Source organism: Lissotriton helveticus, chromosome 9 (genome assembly GCF_964261635.1).
Source record: "Lissotriton helveticus chromosome 9, aLisHel1.1, whole genome shotgun sequence".
NCBI lineage: Eukaryota > Metazoa > Chordata > Amphibia > Caudata > Salamandridae > Lissotriton > Lissotriton helveticus.
Window position 1 is genome coordinate 524,556,433 of NC_136070.1, and position 26,766 is coordinate 524,583,198.

The window sequence follows — 26,766 nt, forward strand, 5'->3', positions numbered from 1 at the left end:
TTAATATATTAAGAAATGAAAATACAAAGATTTATTTACAATGTTTGGGTCTATTGGCCAACCAATATTGTGAAAAAACAATGGTAAATTTTTTTTTTTCAAACTGCTAAAGGAAACAAAAAAACTGGATATGCCAAAGAATACTGCGAATAGGGTTGCACATGATAAAATAAAAAAACAGCAAGTGAAACATCCACACATCCAATCGTGCCATGTATCGTAAAGTGCAAGTGCCTAATAAGAACTCATATAAACGTGTACCGATATTGAGACTTCAAAGATTTTAAGAGCGAATATGACCGTCCTGACATGGATGGGGTGATAACTGTGACAATAGAAACAGATGAGGCAGCATAAATACAATACTCTTACATATTAATATCTGCAGCTGTTGGAAAACATGAAATCGATCCGCCCTCTGAATAGAGACAGTGAAAAAGAAAAGAAATCAAGAAATTCATATTGGGAACTGTAAAAGAATCTTTTTAAATGCTGAAATACCCACATATTATAAGGAATAAAATGCGTTATAAGGATATTGCAAATCACCTGAGAGTTCCTTGAGGTTTTTTAGGCACTCTATCTTTGTCCTTGCACGTCTAGATGGTCATGGAACTCCTGACTGACCTAGAGTATCATTGTATGTACAATAGCGGGTACTATATCTATAAATCTAACCAATTTAAAATGATGTTTTAGTTTGTCATGCTGAAAATGAGAAATTGTAAAATGTTTGTGAGTGGGTAAGAATCGAGTAGTAGAAGCCCTAATGCCTAGCTCTACTGATCTAGTAGTTAATAGCAAAGCCAATACCTAATCTAGTGGCTAAGATGAAATCCATTTTTGTTGAAACTAGTTTTGAAAATGCTTGAATTCTGACCCTTGAGTGCATGTATATAAAATAATGTAGAGTATATAAAATATGATCATTTCACATGGTGATTTTTATTTTAACAAGTGGAAAATCTTTTAAATACGAACTGGTTGGTAGGGAATGCAGTAGATACAAATAAAGGTGAACATTCTGAAAGTAATTGGGTGAATATGCACAATGTCACAGCAATTTAAGGGTTGTTACTCATGACAAGGTAATTAATGTCTTTCAAATAAGATCAACATTTTATACATTGTAGTGTAATCTGCAAAGCTATGACTGAGGCACAAGTGGCCCTGCTACGTAACTTTGGGCTCATAATCTTCTCTAAAGTGTTTGACAAAATTAAGGGATTAGAACATTAGAAGAACTGTTCCTGATAGGAAACATTGGTAAGTCTTTTTGTGTTGAAAACCTGGATATGGCACTGTTGAGAAAGTTAATATAGTTTGTAGCTGTTGGAGTTTATAATGTCCACATTCTGTGTCCGTTATGTTGCATGTTAATGCTCTCAAGTCAATGTGATCATGTTTAAGTATCTCTGGTCAGAACTCGTCCACGGTGGTAATGCATTGGACACCCTTGGTCTAGAATGTTATGAGTATGTCTCTACTCAATCTCCAGTATATGTTTTAAAGAAATAGATGGTTTTACAATTTTACACGGTTATTCTCGCTGCCCATGCTAAATCTACTGTTTTGTTTAGTCTCGTTTCATAAGCTCTGGAATCAATACTGCTGGTGTTCTGGGAGTTTGTGCACATGCTGTTTGTTCTAAGCCTTCCAATGAGGATGCAAAGCCGGGGCCTCCGCAGATGATGAATCACCTGAATAAAGATGTGTTTCCTGTTACTAGATCAACGAATGGTAGGAATTTTGATATTGCTCTTTAGTTTTGTAATTTGATGTGTCCTGTTAAAACGCTTTACGTTTTTTTGTGTACTCTTGGATAACACTTTGCCTTGCAGAATAACTATGAATTGCCTTGGAATGATAGATTCCCAAGCAATAATATCCAAATATCGCAAACCGGTGACTCATAACATGGAGAAAGGAAGGTAGTAGCACATAAGCCTACCCTTTGGATGGCTATGCAGAAAGGATTTGAAACAATAATCCAATTGAGTGAAATTTAGAGTGTAATCTAAGTTTTTGGTTAACAACACTTTTGCTTTCATGTGCACTGGACAATTGTAGAAGATATTACATACACATTTTCCAATCACACATTGTTCAGAAACAGATCTATAACCAGTCCTGTGACATATCCTAGTCCTCATTAAGGTTTGCAAAGCCTTTATATATCCGAGAGATGGTCGGACTGCTCAGTGCTAGTGGTTACACTCAGAGTGGCAGAACCTTTTAGAGGCACCTTGTCCTGGTGTTATACCATGGTTATCTTGCTGAACAAAAGTGTGATTGGTCTCTTGTAACACTCTAAAATGCTGATCCTCTGCAGATTCACAAGCTTAGATATTTCCCAACCAACTGGGAGCTCTTTAGAACATATTTTTAAAGTCTCTAGACTTTTGCTGGAGTCTGTTAAACTTCATTATTGTGAAAAGTACAAAGCGAATGGCTTGGGTCATTGTATTGAAATTGCTACAAAGTAAAATTGTTCAAAATGAAAATTTAGAGAAAAGTATTTGTTGGACGGAAAATAGTATTGAAATAAAGTTCTAGAGTAGGCCTAAAAATAATCTGAGTAAGTAAATGGTTCATGCAGTTTTAGAAGGAAGGGTTTTGACTGGACACTGGAGGGGTGAAGGGTCAAGGACCTATTTACTGGAACCAATTGCAGATTAATTTCAAGTGAACATTTTCTGACATTTGTATTAGAATCTTTTGCTTCAAAGAGTGCTTTAAACCCAAAACCATTACCACATATTTGTAAAAGGCATGGTGTGTGCCTCAGCTGCGGGGTTCAGTTCACTTTTTTCTGTACGTTCTGAGAATGTCTCAAGACGAAGTGAACAAGCATTTAGCCTTTTTCATGAATTTTAAGGCTTTGAAATATTATTATTAGGATTTCCCACCAAAAGTTAACGAGACATGAATACGTTGCATGTATTACATATGAAAGTGCAACAAATGTACATTAGAGACACTCCCCAATCACTCGCCCGAGGCATCATGCCACAAATTATTTGACGCTTACATCATATCAAACCATATAAAACAGCGTGCATCAGCAGAGTTATAATCCAAGGAATGGTTGCAAAAATAAAATAGTTAAGTGGGGAAGACTGCTTTATTCTTTCTTGAGACAGTGAGCTTACTAGCGGCAAAAAGAGAACAAATATATAAATAATTCGAAAGATTTGGGTAAATGTTAAAGGATGAAGGAGAGGCTCCTCCTAAGATTTCATATATATATATATATATATACATCACATCACTTTCCCTCCTCACAAGGAAAAAATGGGCCGCACTCCCGAAGTGGAAATTAAATGCTTTCTTTTATTAGTTACATAAATTTAGGGGCTGACAGCGCTCTAGATCAATGCGTTTCGGTGTTCCTCCACACCTTGATCACGATATATATATATATATAGATAGATAGATAGATAGATACAGGAATCCAGCAGAAAACAAGAAAATCAGCGAGCCCACAAGGTAATTGCATCGGGTAAGTTTATTCCTGACAAGAAAGATGACACGTTTCGACCACGTCCTTGGTCTTGGTCACATGACCCACGTCTCCACAGTGCAGGTATTTAAAGGTGCATTACACATAGTCATTCACATGGATATAGAAAAAAGACTTTTTCAACATGTTAATGGTCACAGTTTTGGAAGAAGTTTCTTGGTACATTAACTAAATATATATCTCATATTTGCATGTTAATTGTCACATATAAAGGATATTTGTGCAATGAAGTGATGACATCTGTGCATAAGTAAAAACGGGGGTACTGCACATTGTTCAGAAATATCACAGGCAGGCTATCAAATGTTAAGAGTACATAGGTTTGATAACACGATCGGGCGGCAATAGAGACAAGTCATATTATATATTGAAGGTATAACAGTCTATATTACAACATTGGTTCCCTGAGTGGAAGTTTAAGTGCGGGAGTGCTAACGTGATTCAAAATAGTTATTCCTAGTGCAGGTATAGTACCCGAGTGTGCTCGTTATTCAATGATGACTTGGAGTTTTGGCGGTTGCCATGGACCCTGGTGCTCCTATCTCTATTGTAGTTGTGACATCACGATGCAAGCTGTATAGCACTCTCCTACAAGATTAAAAATATACAATTAATCCACGGACACCAACATACAGTATATTTTGACATTGAATGTAATACATGGTATATGTATGTTCTGTCATATAATTTCCGACCTTGCTAAGAATCATGTCTGGAATGGCAGTACCCTAGAAATTAAAAAGAGGGTTGTGCATGTGTGGTGAGGGAGGAGAGGAGTGGGGGGGGGGTGTGGTAAGCTTAGAAAGGGGAAAGGAGGTGAGGAGGCAAGTTTCGAAAGCAAGGCATTATTGATTTTTAAACATTGAAATCATGGCACAGAAATCATTAAAGGTTACTGTACATTTCCTCATCCTGGTTCATGCCATATGGGAACTTGGTACCTGCCTGGAGGATAAACCGAGACTCCCGTTTACGGAGTGCAGCGATGCAGTTGCCTCCTCTAGGATTGGCATTGACTGATATATATATTCATTCAATGGAAAATAAGGTCAAAGCTTAGTTATAGTTAGGAAAACGTAATTTATTATTTCAATACAAAACCAACCTAAACTACAAAAACCTTATAAATTCTAAAGTTATAGCTATAACTTAGTTATATTTGTGCCACGGCCGAAACACCTTATAATGGGCGCACCTCCGTATGATGTGTTGTCAACTTGCTAGCCACATTACATTATATACAGTTATTTGCAAAATGAGGCAAATTAGAGGCTAGTAGGCTAATCTCAGATAAATAAGGACTAAGACAAGGAAAAAGTAAGCGAGGTATAGTAAAGGCTAATGTCAAATAAGTAAGGCCTTTGATGAGGGAAAAGGTTCATCAGAAGATATATAAATCTAGTTATTATACATTTGATTTATTTTTCCTCTTTTGTTTAGCTTTTTGACTATTTTCTTCTGTGCGTAAGAGATGTGAGCGATCTGTGCAATACAGTTCAGATTGATCTTGAATATGTAAATACATTAAATGAACTACGAAATGCTTTGTGTAGATTATTCCGCATTGGCTTTTAGAATGGTATCTTTGTCTTTTCTGAAACGTCTGATTATTTCTTGACCTTTACATAACCTAGCATTGAGGTTGAAATACTTAAACTACAATCTAATTATTTCTAAATCTAACAGTTATTATTGACCTTAATGTCAAATTGCTTCCTGGTTGATATTGTTTTGTAAGAAGTAAGTGTTTTCCATTAAAACATTACCTTTTTCTTTTTTTTTATTAATAAAAGTTAATTCTGCTCAGCTTGTGGACTCTGACCATAGCAAAAGAAAATCCCCTCTGGAAACACCAGCTCCTCGCAGATTTCCTCCTGTCCCTATGTCAAATGATGTTCATGTTCCATTTCAAAATCAGCTTTTGAAAGTAAAGGAAAATGTAGATGGGTCAAAAGTTGGTAAGTTTGAAGTAAATGATAGCAATTTCATTTTTGTTGAATATCCATGCTACAAAACATTTATATCTTTAAAATTATTTTTTCTTCAAAGTTGTGCGTTTTTCCTCACACATTCACCTGTTTAGATTCACAGCACTGTTGAAAATGTGGTCGCTTTTTTGAGCCTTGTGAACCTGAATCTTTGGAATGGCATTACTCATGATGCTTGCATTCACTGTTAAAGAGGCCTGCACTTTGTGTGTTTTTTTTACTTACCATGGCGTACTACGTGCCAGTTCAAGTACCAAAGTTTACACCAATCTCTAGTAGTCGAGCAGTATGCAGGTCAAGCCTTTTCTTCTGGTGTAGGGGAAGTTAAGGAGAACTGAATAGTATTCCGGGTGGGTATTATTGTTTGGTCTAGTGCACTGGAGCCCCGTTGCTGTTGTATGTAATTGGTTGTTCATAGCTTCTTTTGTGTAGTTGGGAAAGATAGCAGGATCATAGACAAGTGTACTCTTAAATAAAAGCAAAAGTGTAATATGTGTGGGGCTGGGTACAGTATGGCAGTTATAACTCATTAAATGTATATGTCCAATAAGTGCTGGTGCTCTAAAAGGAACAAGACTCTATTTTATTTATCACTTATTCCCCCAGATCCTTCTGTATATCCCCATCCTCGCCCAGACTGGTTCTGGCAAATTATTAACAGTAATAGCTTTATGCAGGTGCTAGGAGAGGCTGTCAGTGCTCCAGTGAGGAAATAAAGGACATGAATGGAATGCTTGAATTAATGTAAACTACTCGTAATTACTCTTGGTCGCATTCCATTCCATTGTTTATCTCTACGCCATTATAAACTGGGATCAGTGGTTTGCAAAGTATTCTTGGGCTGCCATAAAAGGGAATTTAAGCTCAAACTGCCAGGTATGTCTGGGCATTTTTGTTGTATCTTCCGCTCCATATCAACATTTGTCCAATGCATATGGTGTTGCAGCTCCTTAAAGTGATCACGTACCATAGTCAAGATCCAGATCTCCCATTAATGTCCAGCATTTGTTTTTGCTTCTTTTCGCGAGGGTTGTTTCTTTTTTTTTTTTTGTCAGAAAACTATTTTCCTCAATGTCTGAACAGGTCTCTCCAGCAGTCCTCAAGTTTTAACATGGCACCAAATGATGTGACTAATGTATGTAACACAACACGGATGGGGAGGGTCCAAGGGGAAACTATATTTAAAGACCAAATAAACCAGCCTACACCCCCAAATTAAACTAGTCACAAGAAATAAAGACTGGTTGCGGTCTGTATTAAACCCTGAAGATTTGAGCAAAAATTTCTAATGTATGATCTGTTTACAGTGATTGAAGCTAAAGTATGGCTCTAACTCTAATAACAAGCATTCATTAATGCAGTCTGTCTTTTGAAGGGGAGGTCAATTATTCCTTTGCCTAACCCTGTCTGAAGGAGCTGTCAAAGTCCAGACCTCTCTAGAAGGAAAATTAGATAGTCAGCCTCCAAAGAGTTTTGCCAGACCACAGAAAAAATCATTTCCTCTAAATCTTATAGAAGCTTTGGTTGTGAGGAAGAGTGCCAGCTTCATTCGCACCTTTCCTAGACTCCAGAATGTTCAAGTTCAATAATCAGAAACGTATCCCTTATTCAGAGCATAATTTGCATGTTGCGACTTATCAACACATAAGTTGAGTTACTTCGGGGAAGGGCATTTTATATATTTCAAAACCGGGATCAAAATTGGTCTAAAGAGAACCTTCTTTTGCTGATAGTCCAATGGCTTAGAGCTATATGGGGGTGCTTGTGGTAATGTAAAAGGCCTTAGTATTCGCTTTAATACCTTGTCCTGTGAAGCAGGAGCTCAAGGAGTCCTACTAATAGACTGTTAGCAGATAGTAGTCACGTTTTAATGAGGACCGGTTAGGCGATCTGTGTCTTGGCTCAATGAAATGAAATGTTATGCCAGATTTTCCATATGTTCAGTAATTTAAATCAGGCACCTATGATTGTGTTATAAAAGTATCCATGCTCAAGTTAAAATGTGCCTCATGGCTTCTGGTTGAGGATGTATGCAGATACAGTTGAGAAACAGATTATTTATGATTGATTTTAATAAAATGGAAAGGCTGTCAGCTATCCAATAGTGGATTTAACTTGAGAATGTGTTTGGAATTGAGGCGTGAAGACAGGAAGTGCAAGAAAAATTTGAACATTATCTGCATAGGCAAGAGGAAAACAACTTCTATACTAAGCCCAGTCAGGCTACACGACAACATGCAACACAGAGACTTTAACTTTACGAATGGCTGCATGACTCTCTGTTTTGGATAAATGAAATGAATGAATGAATGAATGAATGAATGAATGAATGAATGAAATATCATTTGTAATGCGCAACTATGCCCAATGGGCGTCAAGGCGCCTAAAGGTGACTCCTACCCCAGCATACATTTTGACCTTTTAACAGCTTTCAGCATGGTGGATAAAGCCATTCTCCTGAACATTCACAAATATAGAATGGGTCTGAATGACCCAGTGCTCTGTTGGTTCTCAGCATGCTTAGACGACTGTTGTCGATACATAAACGTGACCAACTTTCTCCCCACATCTGTGAGACTACAACAAGGGGTTCCCCAAGGCTCTGTTTTATCTCCTCCCCTCTAATTGCTTCCATCTTCAGTCACTCTAGCTTTTCACTTCACTTTTATGCCAACAATATATTGCTCTGTCTAAAAAACCTCTTCTATAATGCTTCTGAGTTCATGGTCCATGGTCTTGATGATACTCAATGTTGGATGTTGCATTGCCACCTTAAACGAAACCTGCAAAAACAGAGTTCCTTCTGATCTCCTTACCTAATCTTCCCAATCCAAAATTGTCTCAGCTCCCTCATGCTGCTAGCCCTACCATTGTGGATTGTGTGAAATTTTGGGAAATCTCTTTACCTTTTTCTTGGGCAGTGACCTTAACGTTTAGGCACTAATCAATGCAGTGGGCTAGAGGGCACCATTCCCTCAGTGGATACTTACTTCTTAAAAAGTCTCTCTTGCTGTCTGTTGAGGAAAGCCCTAGTTTAGGCAGGTAGTATAATTTAACTTTCTCTCCTTTCAGGATCACTGCAGCAAGTAGTTTTGTAAATAATTGTTTACTATATACTTTAGTTGACACTGATGTGTATTTAAGAGGCTAATTATATTTTAACTTAGATATCAACCTATGCATTTTATCTGATAATATTTGCATCTTATTGTTTGTTTTTCACTCCATGGAACTATATCATCTGTATTTATGTTGCCAGTGGATGAGGTGCAGAGAGAAGGAGAAAGTACCAGGGACTAAGCCTGTGGGACTCATGCAGTCCTCTTCATGTATTTAAAACTGAATTCGACATTACAGACTCCATTGGAAAATTGATGACATATAAGGGTTACTCAGACGAATGATTGGATGTGCTCAACTGGGTTTTCAAGTAATAGCTAGGGAAGCCTTATTGACATGACCCTTGGCAGGTAAATATGGATAGGCATGAAGCTATTCACTCTCTGGTGTGGCTTAGGTAGAGATGACTGACTGCGGTTTTTGGTTCTGCCGTTTTTGAACAAACCGGTTTATCAACAGTTTTATTAGTTTTAAGGCTATTCAATACTGCAGTGTTCTTGACCAAGATATCCAGCGTACATTCCAGCGCAAAATCATCAGTATTTAATCATTCCATGACAGTGGTGGCTTACTTGCGGTTGGACTCCAAAATGCATGACCTGTCTTTGGTTGAAGGATAAGTGACTGAAAAAGTGGAAGAAGATTACTTTGGACCATGCGGCCCGCCATAGTTCAAAGTGGTTATTACCTTCACAGCAAAGGACAGGGTTTTGAACGTGTGTGGTAGGAAATTGGCGCCTGCAACAAGTGTACGTAGATTTGGCTCTCGTTATCGTGGGATGGGGCTAACAGGAGGGGGACGACCCTGAACCCCCTGATTTTCAGATCAAAGGTCTCACTCAAATACTATAGGCCTGTGCACATGTCTGCATATAGCTGCTGAGTATTTACTTTGTCATACATTAACGCAAAATGACATTCACTGTGCAAACCTGTATTAAAAATCACAATGAACCATCAGGATTATTAGTGTGTTCTTCTTTAATTCCGAACGATTGCCCAGCCAACACGTGTTTCATCTGGGGAAGTACCCCTAGACCTCTTCAGGGCTTTATGGCAATGGGAAGGAGATCAAAAGCTCTCTGCCGGTTGTACTTCTGTCCTGGCTGAATAATGGTAGGAAGGATTTGTTAGCGGATCGATTATGCTGATCTGTGGAAACACGGTTGCAGCGTCTTCCCAGTCGAAATTTGGTCTTGGAACTATTTAGCTCCAGCCCCTGCTCGCTACAGGAAGTATTAACGTTGGTTAATAACTGTTGGAGCCCCTGGGGTGACTTTGGGATCAATAGGGTGTTGTCCTCAAAGAGGAGGGCAGGCACCCTTCTCTCCCCGACTTTAGGCGCATCATATCCATCCCTATTCAGATAATCCACCACCCTGTTAATATACAGCGAAAACAGGGTGGGGGATGAGGACACCCCCCTGCCTGAATCCACAATTGATCCTTATTGGCTCAGTCAGTTGTCCATCATCCTGCCCTTGGGGGGCTGTAACATGATAATAATCTACTAAAGTGGGCTACTCACTCCTGTAGTTGCACACACAATTTTAGATCTGTTTTAGGGCCATTTGCACATACAGAGTCTATTCTCCAAAAAGGCTTACTGTCTTTAGCTGTCAGTGCTTCATGTAGAGCGGCCTACAACCCATAACCTTTTTTGCTTGAGAAAATCCGCTCATGTACTGTATCCTGCACCTCAATAATTCAGGCCTATAATTTGATTTAGCTGCTGCTAAAAGCTCTGATTTAGCTGATCTACATGCATTATTATACCTGGCTACAATCTTAGGCTTTTCCCTTTCAGTTTGTTTCCTGTGTCCTAAGAGATCCCCTATCTGTGGGTACAGCACTTCGTGAGTGTCCTTTATTATCACATTTATATGCGCTAAGGGAAGGGCATGTAAAAATTCAACCTCCTTCTTATCCTTCCTCACAACTGTCTCTAATACTAAATGGTAATTGACCATGACTTGCAGTTGCTAGTGTGGGAAAGGTCGCCGTGTCCGGACTACTTAAGAATACAGGTGTCACTACCAAACTGCCTATTAGTGTCAGACTTTTGGCCTTCTGGTCACGATCGGTCCTGTCCACTACTACCATTTCCAGTAAAGAGGGCCAGAGCTTTATAACAACTAAAAATTAATCAGTCCTGCCCATGTGACCTGGTCTATTATAGGTCATTTCACCATGCCTATCCGAAGGTGTCCTACCATTTGTGGCTCGACTGTCAACATTCAGCGTCAATGCCAACACCTGGGCTGCTTTGGGAGTCCATTTCACACTCTGGAGATCAATCTGTGGGATTTTTGACTGGCTATCCTGATCTGCAGTCAAATTAGGGGGGTAGCTGTTTCAGGTTCAAAGGTGGAATTGAATTCCCCTGCCACTATTTGTAAACTCTTTCCTGTTATAACTTTTTTCTCAAATTTCTGGGTGGGAAAGTTCTAGATTCTGCGTGGATACCCAAAGTTCCAACCACCCAGCGTTCCTCCAGGTGTCCCGATGAAAATGTTACCTCACTCGTGTGGGTGGGTCAAGTACCCGCGACAGGCAAGGGCCTTAAACGTATTGAGGAGACATCCAAATGACCTATCACAAAACAGCCTGGTTTCGCAAGGAGAGTCACCTGTGTTTTTGGCCCCGGGCTCGGCGGCCATCTTAGGAAACCTACCAAACTCACACATTTCTGAAATTAGACGCCCGGGGGAGTCCAGGAAGGTAGTGCTTATGTGGGTCCCCCAACGTTTTCCTACCCAGAATCCCCTGCAAACCTCAAATTTAGCTAGAAAAAAACACTTTTTTCTCAAATTTCTGTGTGGGAAAGTTCTGGAATCTACGTGGATCCACAAATTTCCTTCCACCCAGCGTTCCCACAGGTCTCGTAATAAAAATGATACCTCACTCGCATGGGTGGGTCAAGTATCCTCGACAAGCAAGGACCCAAAACGTATTGAGGAGACATCAAAGTTACCTATCGCAAAACAACCTGGTTTTGCAAGGGGTGTCACCTGGGTTTTTGGCTCTGGGCTCAGCGGCCATAATGGAAAACTACCCAACCCACACATTTCTGAAAACTAGACACCCGGGGAAGTCCAGCGAGGTATGGCTTGCGTGGATCCCCCAATGTTTTCCAACCAAAAATGCCCTGCAAACCTCAAATTTAGCTGAAAAAACACCTTTTCCACATATTTATGGGTGGAATCACTGTGCCGGCCCAAATGTCCTACCCCACAGCGTTCCTCTCAGTCTCCAGAGTAAAATGCTACCTCACTTGTGTAGGTGGGGCAAGGACCTGTGACTGGGAAGAGCCCAAAACATAGGGAGCAGGGTATAGCACAGAGAATTCTAAGAGGTGCAATTATAAAAAATAAGTTTTTAGCCAATTCTGCATTGGACACCAGAAAGACTGGAATTTCTCTAGGGGGTGGGGTATTGTCATGCCCATTTTGTGCAGCCTACACCCCTACATGAATACAAAAAATCCCTGGTTTCTAGTGGGCTTTCTGCCCCCGGGGGGGGGGCAGTTTGGGGCTACTGCCCCCATGTGCCCCCCAGGAGAAGACAGAAAGACTGTAATTCTTATCAGGGGGGGCATTGGCATGCCTGTTTTGGACAGCCCCCACCCTAATTCCAATTGCCCAAAATACATCCCTGGCATCTGGTGGGCTTTTTGCCCCCCCTGGGGCGCAGAAAGGCTGTAATTTTGGTGAGGGGGTGGGGGCATTGGCATGCCCGTTTTGGGCAGCCTCCACCCTTAGTAAAATTGTGGAAAAAAATCCCTGGCACTAGTGGGCGTTTGGGGGCTACGACTAAACTTTGCCAAATAATATGGGGGGAGCAAAGGCCCTTGCCCAAGGGGCCACTCCACCCCCCCCCCCCCTCCCTGGTGTCTAGTGGGTGGATCCCTGCTTGGGGATCCACCTGAAAGCAGAGAGTCCAAACCACCGGGAGGTGACCAGGAGGCACTGAAGCACAATACCAGCCCTGGTTAAAGGTTCTTGCTGAGGTACAGTGAGAAGAAAACAGCAGCTGTGAAGACCAAGCGGCATTGTAGAAGACCAGTAGGTTTTCACAAGCTGTCCCTCGCTGGTCGACGAGTGCAGGACGGTCAGTGACTTGCAACACCACCAACAAGCCTTGGCAAACACAAACAACAGTTTGCGGATGAAGATCAGAGATGCAGACCAGCAAGATCTGAGGGACTAACCCAGCAAGAGTAAGTCTGGACTGACCCCCAGCACGATGGAGAGCCAGAAGGAAACGGTGAAGCCCCTTCGAGGGCCCTCTGGCACCAGGCACATGAGGACGCAAGGATGCTTCAGCTGCAAACAGAAGAAGCCCCACCAGGCAAGAGATACAGGCAGGACAACATGCTTGTAGCTGTGTAGCACTTGAGGCAGAAGCTGCTTGGAGCAGGAAGATCCTCTGTGAAGAGAGCCAACAAGCCTTGGCAATGACAAACAGATGATGTGCACAGGGAGGCGGTCACCTTTAGATTGAGAGCGATTACAGTCGCACAACTTGCAGGGAAGACTGGTTAGACCTCTGGAGAACCAACAAACCACCACCTGTGTTGCAGAGCCAGGTAATGTCCGTGGGACAACAGGATCAGCAAACCGGTCTTCAATGTCAAGGTGCCTGCGGATGCAGGGAAGTGACTCCTTCACTTCAAGGGAGTTTCCTTCAGGCTGGGATGTAGGCTGAGTCCTTGATGACTCGGAGAATGCACTGACTCAGAGTTGCAGATTTTGAAGAAGCACAGGGACGAAGATGCAGCAGGAATCTTCCTACTGGGAGCAGTCTTGTCATGGTTCCTGACTTGAAAAACTGTAGAGTTCCAGTGTCCACCAGCCGAAGAGTCTTTGAACAAGCTTCAGAAAATAAGCGGTCTGTTCTATAAGCTGTTGTAGGGACAAATCTAAGGGCCTACCCTCAGGGAAGCCCTTAAGTAAGCCCGCAAATGGCAGAATCGAGTGACCACCTGGAGGAACTCTGGGACACCTCTCTAGGGAGGAGCTGGATGGGGGGGGGGGTCACTCCCCTGTCCTTTGTCCAGTTTTGTGCCAGAGTGGGAGCCAACCGTAGGTGGTGTCATTCAGCTCCTTTGTGCATCATCTGCATGTAAAGTGATGTGCTTGGTGGATATATAGGTGCCACCCCAGCGCCCTGACCTCAGTTCCTTTTTTTCCGCGCCATCAGTGTGGATCTGGACGAGCTCCCATTAGTAATTTTTGACTGGATTTTTCAAGATTTATTCGGCATCTAGTGTGCCATTTCTTCATCTTTTTTTTAAGAATGCTATTGATGTGTCTGTGGTGCCTGGAGAGGGATCATGACTCTGTGTTGTGTGATGCGTTTAGGTCCATGAACCCAGATGGCATTCGCGAGCGGGCCATGAAGCTCTTGGCTGCTCGCCATGCAGCTCCGTGCCGCTCCAGGTCCCGCTCACATGGGAGGTTTGAGGACTGCTGATGGAGTGCATCTTTCCTTTTCACCCTCTGACTTTTTCAGGCAAGTCCCATAAGAAGAAGTCCAGAAGTTGAATCGCTCTTCAACTCTGTAGTGCTCCCATTGTTCAAACGACTCCAGAGAAAGACACCACAAATCCAGGCTGTGGTCTCCAGTTGTTCCTGAGCAGCTGGGGTCTGTAACTGGGTCCGCTCTGTACTTTCCTGAAGCTGGAGCGAGCCTCACCCAATTGTGTGTGTTTTAGGAGGCCATGAGCCTAATTTGTGGGCAGCCGGACCCCTCTAGAGCACCTTTGGGGGCCACATGGGTTCGAGAGGGTTTTCAACTGCGGCTCAGGATCCGTTAGTGGCTCAGATTCGGTCCTGGCTGCGACTTCGGCACCTCCTCCGGGGTCTGTTCAGTGTCACAGCTCTTGGAGCTGCTGACGCCCATCAGTGGCACAGAAACTGGTTTGGTTACCGACTCCGCTATGGAGCCAGACTGGCGTCACACTACATCATTTCTGCCGCCAACCAGGCCCATAGGGCCACGGCCTGAATTGGAGATGGAGCCCTATTTTTCTAAAGGTCCCACTGTGTAACCATAGGGATCTGAGGATCCCTATGGTTACTTTAACCCCCTAGCAAAAACCATGGCCAATGACAACTGGTACGTAAATCTGGCGGATGCCAGTGGTCTGGACATCTCACCAGACACTGGACTCCTCCCTCCTCTCACAGTACCTATGGAGGAAGGGGCTTCTTTTGCCATGATGGCCTGGATTGCGGCTGAGGTCCTGGACCTAATGCTACCCACAGCCAAAGTCAAGACCAACATCTTGGCAGAGGTGCTTCAGCCCAGGATATCTCCTTCAGAACCCTTAGTACTCTTCAACAAAGCCCTCACTGATGTCCTGCTAAGGGTCTGGGCCAAGCCCTGCACAGGCACTCCTATGTACAGGACTATTAGTAGCTCCCATCGTCCTGCTCCTGGGGACGCAACCTTCCTCTCCCAGCACACCACACCTGAGAGCCTGCTGGTTTTGGGCTAAACCTCCCGGATACATCCTGGTCCATTACCTAGCACTATATATATCAAGGTTGGGGTAGTTCCTCCTATGCCAAGTGGTCACGGAGAGTTGAACAAGGCAGCTATTATTTGTATTGCAGAAAGATCTGAAAATCAGATCTAGTAAAGGATTGCCGCCATACGGTCTGGAGGTGGGTAGGTCAGACGGCAGTTTCCGGTTCACCTAACAAGTGTCTCTCAATTTGTACGAAACCCTCCATTTCGCCTAAGGAGCATTACTCTGCCTCGCTCAAGGAGGAATCGTTGGCCGGCACCTATCCAGTGGTACACCGGTTAACATTGATTAGAAAGGAGACCTGTAGCCCCAGATAAGGGCATAAACAGACTTTTTCTTGATCCTGACGAAGTGCCGCCCGATCCTTGGGCTCTCAAAGCATGAAACATGTTGACCACATTTGACTAGTAGCTATCCTGGTACTTGAAGACCACATGATAGCATTACTATTTTCACATAGACCTGGCACCCTTTTCTTATCAAAAATATTTTAGGACACCAGAGCCTATTTCAGTTACCACTCACTCACCGCACCTATTTAATTCCCTCACTTGCACTCATCTATACGGCATTTTCCGCACAAAAGCTCTCTGATAAAGAAGCCCCCAGGGCTACAATGTCAGGCATTGTAGTGCTGTCCTGATGAGGAGAGTCCAATGATAAAGCATGACACCCAAATAGGTGTGCGAGGGCTCCAAGATCTGATTTTCATATCTTTCTGCAACACTAATAATAGCCACCTTGTTCAACTCTCCGTGACCACTTGGCATAGGGGTAACTACCTCGTTCTTGATATATAGTGAGCCATTTCATGGGAGGAGCTAGGGTGTAGGACCTCGTTTAAATATCTTGCTCTTCCTTCCCTCTTTATCTTAGACCTGCACGCTCTCAATTACTTTTTGAAAAATTCAAGGTGCTTACCCTGGCTCAGGTTCTATCCGCCCTCCATTCTGGAGACTGAATGGTAGTGTTGGACTTGCTGGCTGCGTATTTCCACATGCCCATTTTGCCTGCCCACAGACGTTCTCTGCCGGTCACGGTGTCCCAAGAGCATTATCAGTTTGATGCGCTTCCCTTAGGCTTTACTAGAAGTCCTCTGGTGTTTACCAATGGGATGGTGGTGGTTGCAGCATATCTGTGGAGGTCAGGGGGTCCCAGTCTTCCCCCTACCTTGCGGTTTTCTGTTGAATGCAGGCTCACTCTGCAGTCTACTCCCACTTTCAGACTACAGCGGACCTCCTACATTTCCTGAGGTTCACTATTACTGTGCCAGAGTCACACCTGACTACCTCTCAGCTGCTTCCTTTAATCGGAGCTGTTCTGGATACAGTGCAGTTTTTTACTTATCCTCTGGAATAGCAAGTCCAGAATATTTTGGTTATGATTCCTATGTTTCAGCCTCTATCCTAGATTCCGGTGAGATTAACTCTGAGGCTGCTGTGCCTTATCGCCTCATGCATCCTGTTAGGAACACATGCCTTTTGGCATATGTGGGCTCTGCAGTGGGATTTGAAGACCCAATGGGCACAGCATCAGTGAAAACCTCCCTGACCTGGTCCAGATCTCAGAGGAAACTGCAAAACACTTTCAGTGGTGGCTCATGGGCATCGATTGGGTCAGCCAGCCCTCTCCCTTGCCCACCCAGAGCTCACAGTGGTGACAGATCTAGCTTTCCTGGGTTTCAGCAGCCATCTGGGAAGGTGATCATCAAAGGACTCTGGACTCCAGTGGAGTCTCAGCCCCATATCAACCTGTTGGAACTAAGAGCAATCTGACTGGCTTTGAAAGCCTTTCTTCTTTCCATCAAACGAAGGCTAGTTCAGGTATTCACGGACAACAGCACCACCATGTGGTATTGCAACTAGCAGGGCGGGGTGGGGTTGTGGACACTTTGTCAAGAGACCCTGCGTCTCTGGACATGGCTGTAATGTCCAGACTCATTCCTGTAGGTTCAACACCTGGTCAGCTCTCTGAACGCCAGAGTAGACAACCTCCGCATTCGATGCCTTGCGGATCACGAATGACGTCTTCACCCGGAGGTGATGCATGGTCTCTTCCAAGATTGGGGAGAGCCTTGGTAAGATCTATCCTAGCCTAGAATGCACAATATCAACACTTCTGTGTGCTGGAGTTTCCAAAGCGGATCTCGCTCGGGGACTCGTTTCATCTTGAGTGGAGCTCAGGACTCCTGTACGCCTTTCTGCTGATAACTTTCCTGTCCCGAGTCCTCAAGAAGATCCAGAACGGCTGAGCCCAAGTCATCTTAGTAGTTTCGGATTATGCACGGAGAGAATGATATCCCGAACTCCTGAGCATGAGCATCTGTTCTCTGATCAGGCTGCCCCCTCGAAAGGATCTCCTATTGCAGCAGCAGGGGAGAGTCCTGCACCCAAGCCTGCACACTCTACACCTTCAGGCATTGAAGTTGAGCGGCAACAGTTGAGGGTGTTTAATCTCCCACCCGAAATGTGTGATGTAATTCTGGCAGTCAAGTACCCATCCGCTAAAATAATATACGCTTGTTGATGGGGCAAGTGTGTGTCTTGGTGTGCAGCCAAATCTGTTGACCCAATGTCTGCAACTTTGTCTGAAGTTCTCTTGTTTATTCTATCTCTTGCCTGCAAGGTTTTGCTTGGCCATGCTTAAGGGATATCTTTTTGCCATTTCCGCCTTCCTGCGGTTGGCGGAACAACCCACCCTGTTCATATCATCTGTTGTGACTAGATTCCTTAAAGGTTTACAGCAGATGTTTCCTCTTCGTCCTTAATTATGCCCCAATGGAACTTGAATTTAGTTCTAACTTTTCTCATGTGTTCGCCGTTTGAGCCAGTGCACAACTGCCCTCTAAGGCTCCTAACAATAAAGACTGTCTTCCTTGTGGCAATAACATCTGCCAAAAGGGTTAGCAAATTGTAAGCACTTTCTGTCAACCCTCCATACACTTCATTTTTTTCCAGACAAGCTGGTTCTTACAACTCGGACATCCCTTTTGCCAAAGGTACTTGCACCATCACACTGACATAGGCCTGGGGTGAGATGCAACATGTTCCCACACACACACTCAATAGCTCTGGGCACAGAAGGACAACAAACTCACTGGCTTGCCAGTGCAAAAACAAACAAACACACACTCACACACTCTCACTCACACACTCAGTCTCACATCCACACTTCAAGGCCGTGCTTTTACTGATGGCGAATGGCAGAATGTCCTGCCATAGTATCTTGTAATGTCCAATTTAAATTGATCCAATTCTACATTTTACACAGGGCATATTTAACCACCAGCCGCATCAATAGTTTTTTTAAATGTACCAATGCTGCCTGCCCTAGATGCCTTACTCAGGATGTAGGAATGGTGCATATGCTCTGTTCCTGCCCTGGCCACATATTGGACGGATGTTACCTCTCACTTAACCTCCTGCATTGGCACAGTCCTTCACTACAACTGGGAGGTGTGCATTCTGGGGCTTTACAGACGCCGTTTGCTGACCTGGCCCTCCTTTTGGCCAACCGACCCCATATTAGGCCCACGCCGGCGTTATGACATCAGTTCCCTTTTTTCCGCGTCGTCAACGCTAACTGTTTTCTAGGGATCGTCCGTAGCTTTTGCAGTAACTTTGTTACCTTGTATTGTTCATTTTTCATTGTCTTCTCTTTCGACATGTCTTTGAAGAAGACCGGATTTAAAGCCTGTGGGGAATGTGGCAAACCATTACGGATCCACATGAATGCTGCTTATGGTGTTTAAGCTCCGACCACGAAGTCGAAGACTGCCAGTCTTGTAGGAAGATGACACCTAAGGCCCTCCGGGATAGAGAAGCTAAGCTTCTTGTGGCGAAGCTTAAAGGAAGTAAGGAGAACAAAAAATCGAGGTCGCGGACTCGACGCTCGAGGTCAAGATCTCGTTCGAGGTCGCGATCGGACTCGTCCTCGGCCCATGCTTCGAGATCATCTAAAAAGAAGCATAAGAAGAGGTCCCATGAATCCAGACATCGCTCGAGGAAGGACTCTGGTTCTAAGCCGAAGTCGCAGGTAAAGCTGATTGAGAAGGTGGTGGTATCTTCGGCTTCGGAAGATCAGGACGCCGGGGGTGAGGCGTCGCATGCGAATTCGCCAGGTTCTCCGAGGCAGACGGCGAATCCATCTCCGGTTCCATTCCATCCTCAGATCTGGAGGATGAAGGTGAGGGGGAGATGGTTGGAGAGGGAGGGGCTCAGTTGCCCGAGGGTCTGTCGACTCCGGTGCACCAGCCCGAAGAGGAAGATGACGTTGTATCGACTCCACGCCCTCAAGAGCAGCCTGGGGGTTCGTACCCAGCCATCCCGGCTCCAGGTCAGGATCCGACGCATTTCCTTAATGCAATGTTTGGTATATATTCCAGGGCTATGTACCCCTCTGGGGCTCCTGTTGGTCCCACGGGTCCGATGGCGTTTGGTCTGGGTGTTCCCCAAACCTATGCACCTGCGCCCTTTATGCCGGCTCCGGCGCCGCATTGGCATTTCCCGATGCCGGCGAGGCCTTCGACTCCGAAGCCATCGACGCCGAAGTCGTCGACGCCAAATCCTTTGACGCCGATTCCATCAACCCTGATGCCGAACCCTGAGCGACATCGTGGAATTCTTCCTCGTCCGGCGTCTGGATCGGCTTCGACGGAGCCGACAGTGGATCCGACGGCTTCGAATGTGAAGCACAGGTCGAGGCGTGAAGCCCAGAGGCTGATGGAGGAAGAGAGGTATCATGAGGAGAATTTGGAGGAGGGTGAGCTGCAGGAGCCTGAGGACCCATTTGAGGACCTTTCAGTGGCTAGTGGACTTGAACTGTCCCCTGAGTGGGATTTAGTTTCAATACCGGATGAACCCTCTAAAGGTGTGGCTCCTTACCATGTCGTAATAAAGAAGGCTGCAAGTTTATTGAACATTGCTCTACCTACTGCTGAGTTTAAGTCAAATCTTCTCACAGAGGTCCTTCAGTCTCCATCTTCAGTAACTGAACCATTGCTGCCTTTTAATGATGCCCTCAAAGAGCCTATTTTAGAAGTTTGGAAGAAACCTGTATCAGCTCCTGCTGTTTCTAGGGATGTTGCCAGGAGGTACAGAGCTGCTCCTGATGACCCAGAATTTTTATCCACTCACCCTCTGCCTGAGCGTTTGGTGGTGCAGGCGGCCTGTTCCAAAAGATCAACGGGAGCTTTTCCACAGGTTTCAGCAGAAAAGGAGTCGAGAAAACAGGATCAGGCTGCTAAAAAGGTTTTCTCCTCCGCCAGTATGGCGCTGAAGTCCACAAATGCGACCTGCCTGATGGGGCGTTATATCCACGCCCTGATGGACACTGTAAAACAGTTGGTGCCCAAGATATCGGAGGAGGATAGAAAAGACTTCCAGGAGGTTATCTCTGACACTCAGGCTGCAGCAAGGCAGGTGATTCAGAGTGGATTGGACACGGCAGACTCTGTGGCTAGGGTCATGGCTCTTCTGTGGCAACGAGGAGAGCTGCGTGGCTGAAATCGAGTGAGTTTTCGACAGATGTCCAGTCTACATTGATGGATCTCCCATTCAACGGGTCTGGTTTATTTGGCAAGAAGGCAGATGCCGCTTTAGAACGCTTTAAAGACAGCAGGGCGACGGCTAAGTCGTTGGGCCTTCAGACCAGGGGCACTTTTGGGAGACGTTCTAGAGGATTTAGCAGATCTTCTTTTTGATCCTACAAGACAACGCAGCAGCAGCCGCAGCAGCAGCAAAACACGCTGTACAGGTCTTATAGGGGCAAGCAAAGAGCCCGTTCTCGAGGCCGTCAAGCTTCCTCCTCTTCCCCGTCCTAGCCCCCTGCCAACGCAGCAAAGCAGCCCTAGATCCGCCATTCCGGATCATGTGGGTTCAGTGGGGGGTCGGCTTACCCATTTCCTATGAGATTGGGAATTGATTACATCGGATCTTTGGGTTCTCAATCTCGTGGGGAATGGGTATGCTCTTCCCTTTCGGGAGTTTCCCCCAAATTACCCTCCTTGCCAGGGTTATTGTTCGGAGGACCACCTGCTTCTCCTACAGGAAGAAGTCCTTGCTCTGTTCAGAAAAGGTGCAATAGCGGTGGTTCCGGAGCAGGAAAGGGGTCAGGGATGCTACTCCCGGTATTTTCTGATCCCCAAGAAGGATGGCAGGCTTCGGCCAATCCTGGATCTCAGGATCTTGAACCTTTACCTGAAACAGAAAAAGTTCAAGATGCTCACTCTTGCACAGGTTCTTCAGGCGCTGATGGAAGAAGACTGGATGGTGTCGATCGATTTGCTGGATGCGTATTTTCATATTCCCATCCTGAAGTCGCACAGAAAGTATCTCCGTTTTACGGTTGGGTCGCAACACTGCCAGTTTGCGGTCCTTCCGTTTGGTCTTACTACTGCGCCTCGAGTCTTCACCAAGGAGATGGCGGTGGTGGCAGCACATCTCAGGAGGTCGGGGATAATTGTAATTCCCGTTTCTGGATGACTGGCTGATCAAAGCAGAGTCGCCGGGGAAGGTGCTCAATCACCTGCAGGAGACAACTCAGTTGTTGCACAGGTTGGGTTTTTCGATAAATGTACCCAAATCTCACCTGGTGCCCTCCCAGCGCAACCTGTTCATAGGTGCGGTACTGGACACTTCTGTATGCCGTGCATTCCCTCCTCCTCAAAGGATTCGCGACATTCAGGAAATGATTCCTTTGTTTTTCAACGGAGCGGTTGTTCCAGTCCTGAAGGTCCTTCGTCTGCTCGGTCTGTTTGCTTCCTGCATTCTGCTGGTCAACCATGCACACTGGCACATGAGGGCGCTCCAGTGGTGCCTCCGAAGGCAGTGGTATCAGCACAACGGAGATCTCAGGGAGTCAGTGAGGATCTCCAGAGAAACTGCAGCGGATCTGTCTTGGTGGAGCGTGGAAGGCAATCTGTCACAAGGAAAGCCTTTTCAACTTCCTCCATCGGTGGCCACAGTGATAACGGATGCATCCACTCTAGGGTGGGGTGCTCCTCTGGGGGACCTGGAGGTCAAGGGTCTTTGGTCTCCAGAGGAAAGGTTGCTTCACATCAACCTACTGGAATTACGGGCGATATGTCTGGCGCTCAAGGCCTTCCTCCCTTCCCTTCGCGGGCGGTCATTTCAGGTCCTGACGGACAACACGACCGCGATGTGGTATGTCAACCTGCAGGGAGGAGTGGGGTCGCAGTGTCTTTGCAGAGAGGCTCTGCGTCTCTGGTCCTGGGTTCGGGACCATCAGATTTGTCTGATGGCAAATCATCTGGCCAGAGTTCTGAACGTTCGTGCAGACAGTCTGTCGGCAGTTCTCTGCCGACCACGAGTGGAGGCTTCATCCAGAGGTAGTTCGTCACGTCTTTCGGACGTGGGGAACTCCTCGGGTGGACCTGTTCGCCACTCGCGAGAATGCTCACTGCCCGTCATTCTGCAGCCTCCAGTTTCCGATGCAGGGAGCCTTGGGGGATGCGTTTCAGTTGAGTTGGGACTTGCAACTCCTTTATGCGTTTCCTCCCATACCCTTGATTCCTCGGGTTCTGAGGAAAATTCGCCAAGACCGGGCCCAAGTTATATTGATCGCCCCGGATTGGCCAAGAAGGGTGTGGTACACAGACCTTCTCCACCTCTCCTCTCACCCGCCGCTCCGTCTCCCTCACAGGGCAGATCTCCTCTCCCAGATGGAGGGGCAGGTTCTACACCCCCATCTCCAGACCTTACACCTTCATGCCTGGAGATTGAACGGGGCAACCTGAGTTCCTTTTCTCTCCCACACGATGTGGTGGATGTCATTTTGTCAGCCAGGCGTGACTCCACTAAGTCCATTTATTCCTATAGATGGTCAAAGTTCGTTGCTTGGTGTGGAGAAAAGTCCATTGACCCTTTAAGGGCTCGTTTGTCCAATATTCTTCAATTTGCTCTTTCCTTGGCCCAGCAGGGTTTTGCGGTGGCAACTATTAAGGGTTATTTGTCGGCCTTATCGGCTTTCCTGTGTTTGCCTGATCAGCCCTCTTTGTTTAAGTCACCTATTGTTTTACGATTCATCAGGGGCCTTACCAATAAATTTCCTCCTACTCCTTTTATTTTACCTCAATGGGACTTGAACCTTGTTCTTACATTCTTGATAGGTTCACCTTTTGAACCCTTACACTCATGTCCTTGAGACTTTTGTCTTTCAAGACAGTCTTCCTTGTAGCAATTACCTCGGCAAGGAGGGTAAGTGAGCTTCAAGCTCTTAGTTCAAAGCCCCCGTTTTTATCCATTCATGCTGATCGAATGGTTCTTAGGACCAGGGCTGCTTTTCTGCCGAAGGTGGTAACTCCTTTCCACCTGGGGCAATCCGTTACCCTGCCTACCTTTTATCCTCCCCCTTACCCTTCCAAGGAGGAGGAGCGGCTTCATCGCTTGGACCCTAAGAGGGCGGTGAGCTTCTACCTGGACAGGACAATGGAGTTCAGGTTGGAGGACCAGCTGTTCGTTGGATTTGCTGGCTGCAGGAAAGAAAGATCTGTGCACAAGCGCATGCTCTCAAGATGGATAATTTTATGCATCAAGATCTGCTACTCCCTGGCGGGTAAAGAACCTCCAGAGGGTATAAGGGCTCATTCCACTAGAGCTAAGTCTGCAACATCTTCTCTTTCTAGAGGTGTCCCGTAGAGAACATTTACAGAGCTGCGACTTGGGCCTCCCTCCACACTTTCGCGAAGCATTACTGCTTGGATACCGTGGTGAGGAGGGACGGCCACTCTGCGCGTTCTGTCCTCCAAGATTTCTTGGTATAGAAGAGTGGACACCCTCCTCCGGGAGTGGGGACTGCTGTGGGAATCTATTCACAAGGTGAGGAATCCACTGGCAGATGTATCTATCAGAAAAACAAGTTACTTACCTTCGGTAACGCTTTTTCTGGTAGATACAGTATCTGCCTGTGGATTCCTCACTGACCCACCCGCCTCCCCGTTGTCCACTCTTGTGTGTGTATATATATATATATATATATATATATATATATATATATATATATATTTATTGTCAAAGGAAATGTTTATTACATTTTGCTTTCCCTCATTGTTTTCGCACTTTGTGTGTTATCTGGACATTGTGTACTGTGTATACTATGTATTTTTCTACTGTCATTGGTCCGTCCGTGTGCCTCGAAGGCACGGAAAAAAAGGCAGAACTGATGTCATCACGCCGGCGTGGGCCTAATATGGGGTCGGTGACGTCAGCGGAGTCGCGCGGGATGCCGTGCCTCTGTGACGTCGGTTCACGTCGGCGCGAAGCTACAAAAAAGAATTTCCGGATGCTGCGGACGCAGGGGGATATTCACAAGGTGAGGAATCCACAGGCAGATACTGTTTCTACCAAAAAAATCGTTACCGAAGGTAAGTAACTTGTTCGTCGATGGATCATACTCTGTATGAACATCTGCTACTCAAGGACTAAGAAACAGCACCTTGAGGGCTTAGGAGCTAATCTTACCAGAGCCAAGACTGTGACCAGTGAATTGGCTAGAGGGGGTGTCCCTGTTCTGGATATCTGGTAGGCAGCTATGTGGGCATCACTGCACACACTCGCCAAACACTACTGCCTAGTCCGTCCGGTCTGACAACGCTTTTTAGTCTAAAAAGTCCTCATATCCACCTCCGGGGAGAGATTGCTATGATATCTATTCTTAGGTAAGGAATCTGTGGCTAGAAGTCTATATCAGATGTACAAGTTACTTTTCTCTATCTAGCTGCAGATTCCTTACCGACCCTCCCCGTTCAGCGAACTGTCTTACCATATGAAAGAGATACTTTGTACCTCACTTTTGTCAGAATAAATACTTCTCCTCAGATTGGAACTGCATTTCTGGTGCGGAAAAAAAAAAGAGGTCTGCAAACTGGGATTCTGCTTATATAGGCACCAAACACGACACTTTCGGCGCATGCAACACCAATGATGCTGAACAATGGCACTTGCTCAAATATTTCAGGATCCTGTCTGATGCCTGGGATATATTCTAAGGTAAGGAATCTGTGACTAGATAGAATCTCTACCAGTTAAGGCATTACAGAAGATGAGTAACTTGTTCATCTACCCAAGGATCTCTAACCTTTTTTGTAACAAGAGCGTCTTATGCTCAACAAAAAGTCATTTCAAGCTACGGTTTTATATATATATATATATATATTGCATATTCGTTACCCTCAAGACGACGCGCCCATAGTCCAGAGCCATCACTTCAAAGGAAAAACGGAAGACCCAGATGCAGTGAGTTACTTTATTGCTCAGCACGCCACGGCAGTATAACGTTTCAGCCTACACAGAGGCCTTGGTCACATATATATATATATATGTATGTATTGTAATCGGACATGATTACCTTGGTTTCAAACATTTGCAAGAGTACCCGCAGGGATCTCTACAGTACATTAGGCGTGGTGGGCTGGGGCAGCAGTAAAGCAAAAAATGATTTGTCAATGTGAAATGCCTCTACATGGATAATACATAGCCGCCGTACCTGGCTCCAAGTTAGGCCTTTTCTCCAGACGTTAGCTATTTAGTTTTGGAAACACATTCATTTTAGTTTTGATAACACGCTTTTCAATTTTGATAGACATGCATTACTTCAAACAAAAAAGTTTCAAATTCAGTAAGCCAAGCTACGCATGGGAAAGACACGTACAGATAGCCGGAGAGCAGCTAGTAGCCCTCGAGATACTTGTTGGAGAAGCCTGATCTAGGCTTTGTCAGACTCAAGACTTACTGTTGCATGCAGTGCTGTGCACTAATTGCTGAAGCATGTGTATGTTGCAAAAATGTGTTTCCCTTATTGTACATATCAACTATGTTATATCCTTCTAGCAATAGTTGCATTAACTATAACAAAAATGTCCTTTACATACTGAGAAGAGTGTACACCCCTTTCAAAATTGTCTTTTAAACAGATAAATATATGAACAGACCATTATCTCACTGTGATATATGAAACACACTTGAAAACACATTTATACTAGAGGCACAATATTGGAAAAATAGCCTTAAAGTAATTCATAGACAATATTTTGCTCATGTGGACAGTGACATAGAGGAATTGGAGGAGAATTGTAGACTGTTGAATGAACAGCTAGAACATCTTTCGTTTGCCTACAAGACCGGTAAAAGGTCAATACATTTTCTGTATGTCTGGATTGGGTATTTCTGTAAACAATGGATGTATAGCTTGCATAGAAAATCAGCTAATGGCAATATTTTTTACATCAAACCAGTTTTCTCAGTGATTGATTAATAGAACATCTGTGTTAAGAGAAAAACAAAAGATGGACTGCCCTTTTTGTGACAACTGTCCTGATTTAGAGTGCGTGGATGGGGTTCTCAGTCAAACTATGGCAGATGACCCATCTGCCAAAGGTGGAATTTGCTCTGCTCTTTTTTAACCGGGGGGAGCCACCCTGTTTCTGACAGTGGAGCCTATGCTGGCTGTACCGGCTGGAACTTTTGACCAATGGTCCATCCATTGGACATTTGGCTGTTGGTCAAAGTGCCTCAGACCACCTGCCCTATTTAGGGCAGACCTTCTAGTGTACTTTTTCCATATTCAGCACCGTCATGGAGAGC

At 44.9% G+C, this 26,766-nt stretch overlaps 1 protein-coding gene across 3 annotated transcripts in view; it reads left to right on the forward strand.

The window, feature by feature from the left end:
* The window catches only part of KIAA0586 (KIAA0586 ortholog), an 813,007-nt gene that overhangs the window by 228,470 nt on the left and 557,771 nt on the right, over positions 1–26,766 (forward strand). For all 3 annotated transcript variants that reach the window (XM_078660379.1, XM_078660377.1, XM_078660378.1), the window contains exons 7-8: positions 1,581–1,740; positions 5,317–5,481. In XM_078660379.1, coding sequence (XP_078516505.1) covers positions 1,581–1,740; positions 5,317–5,481 — 325 coding nt within the window. The remainder of the gene's footprint in view (positions 1–1,580; positions 1,741–5,316; positions 5,482–26,766) is intronic.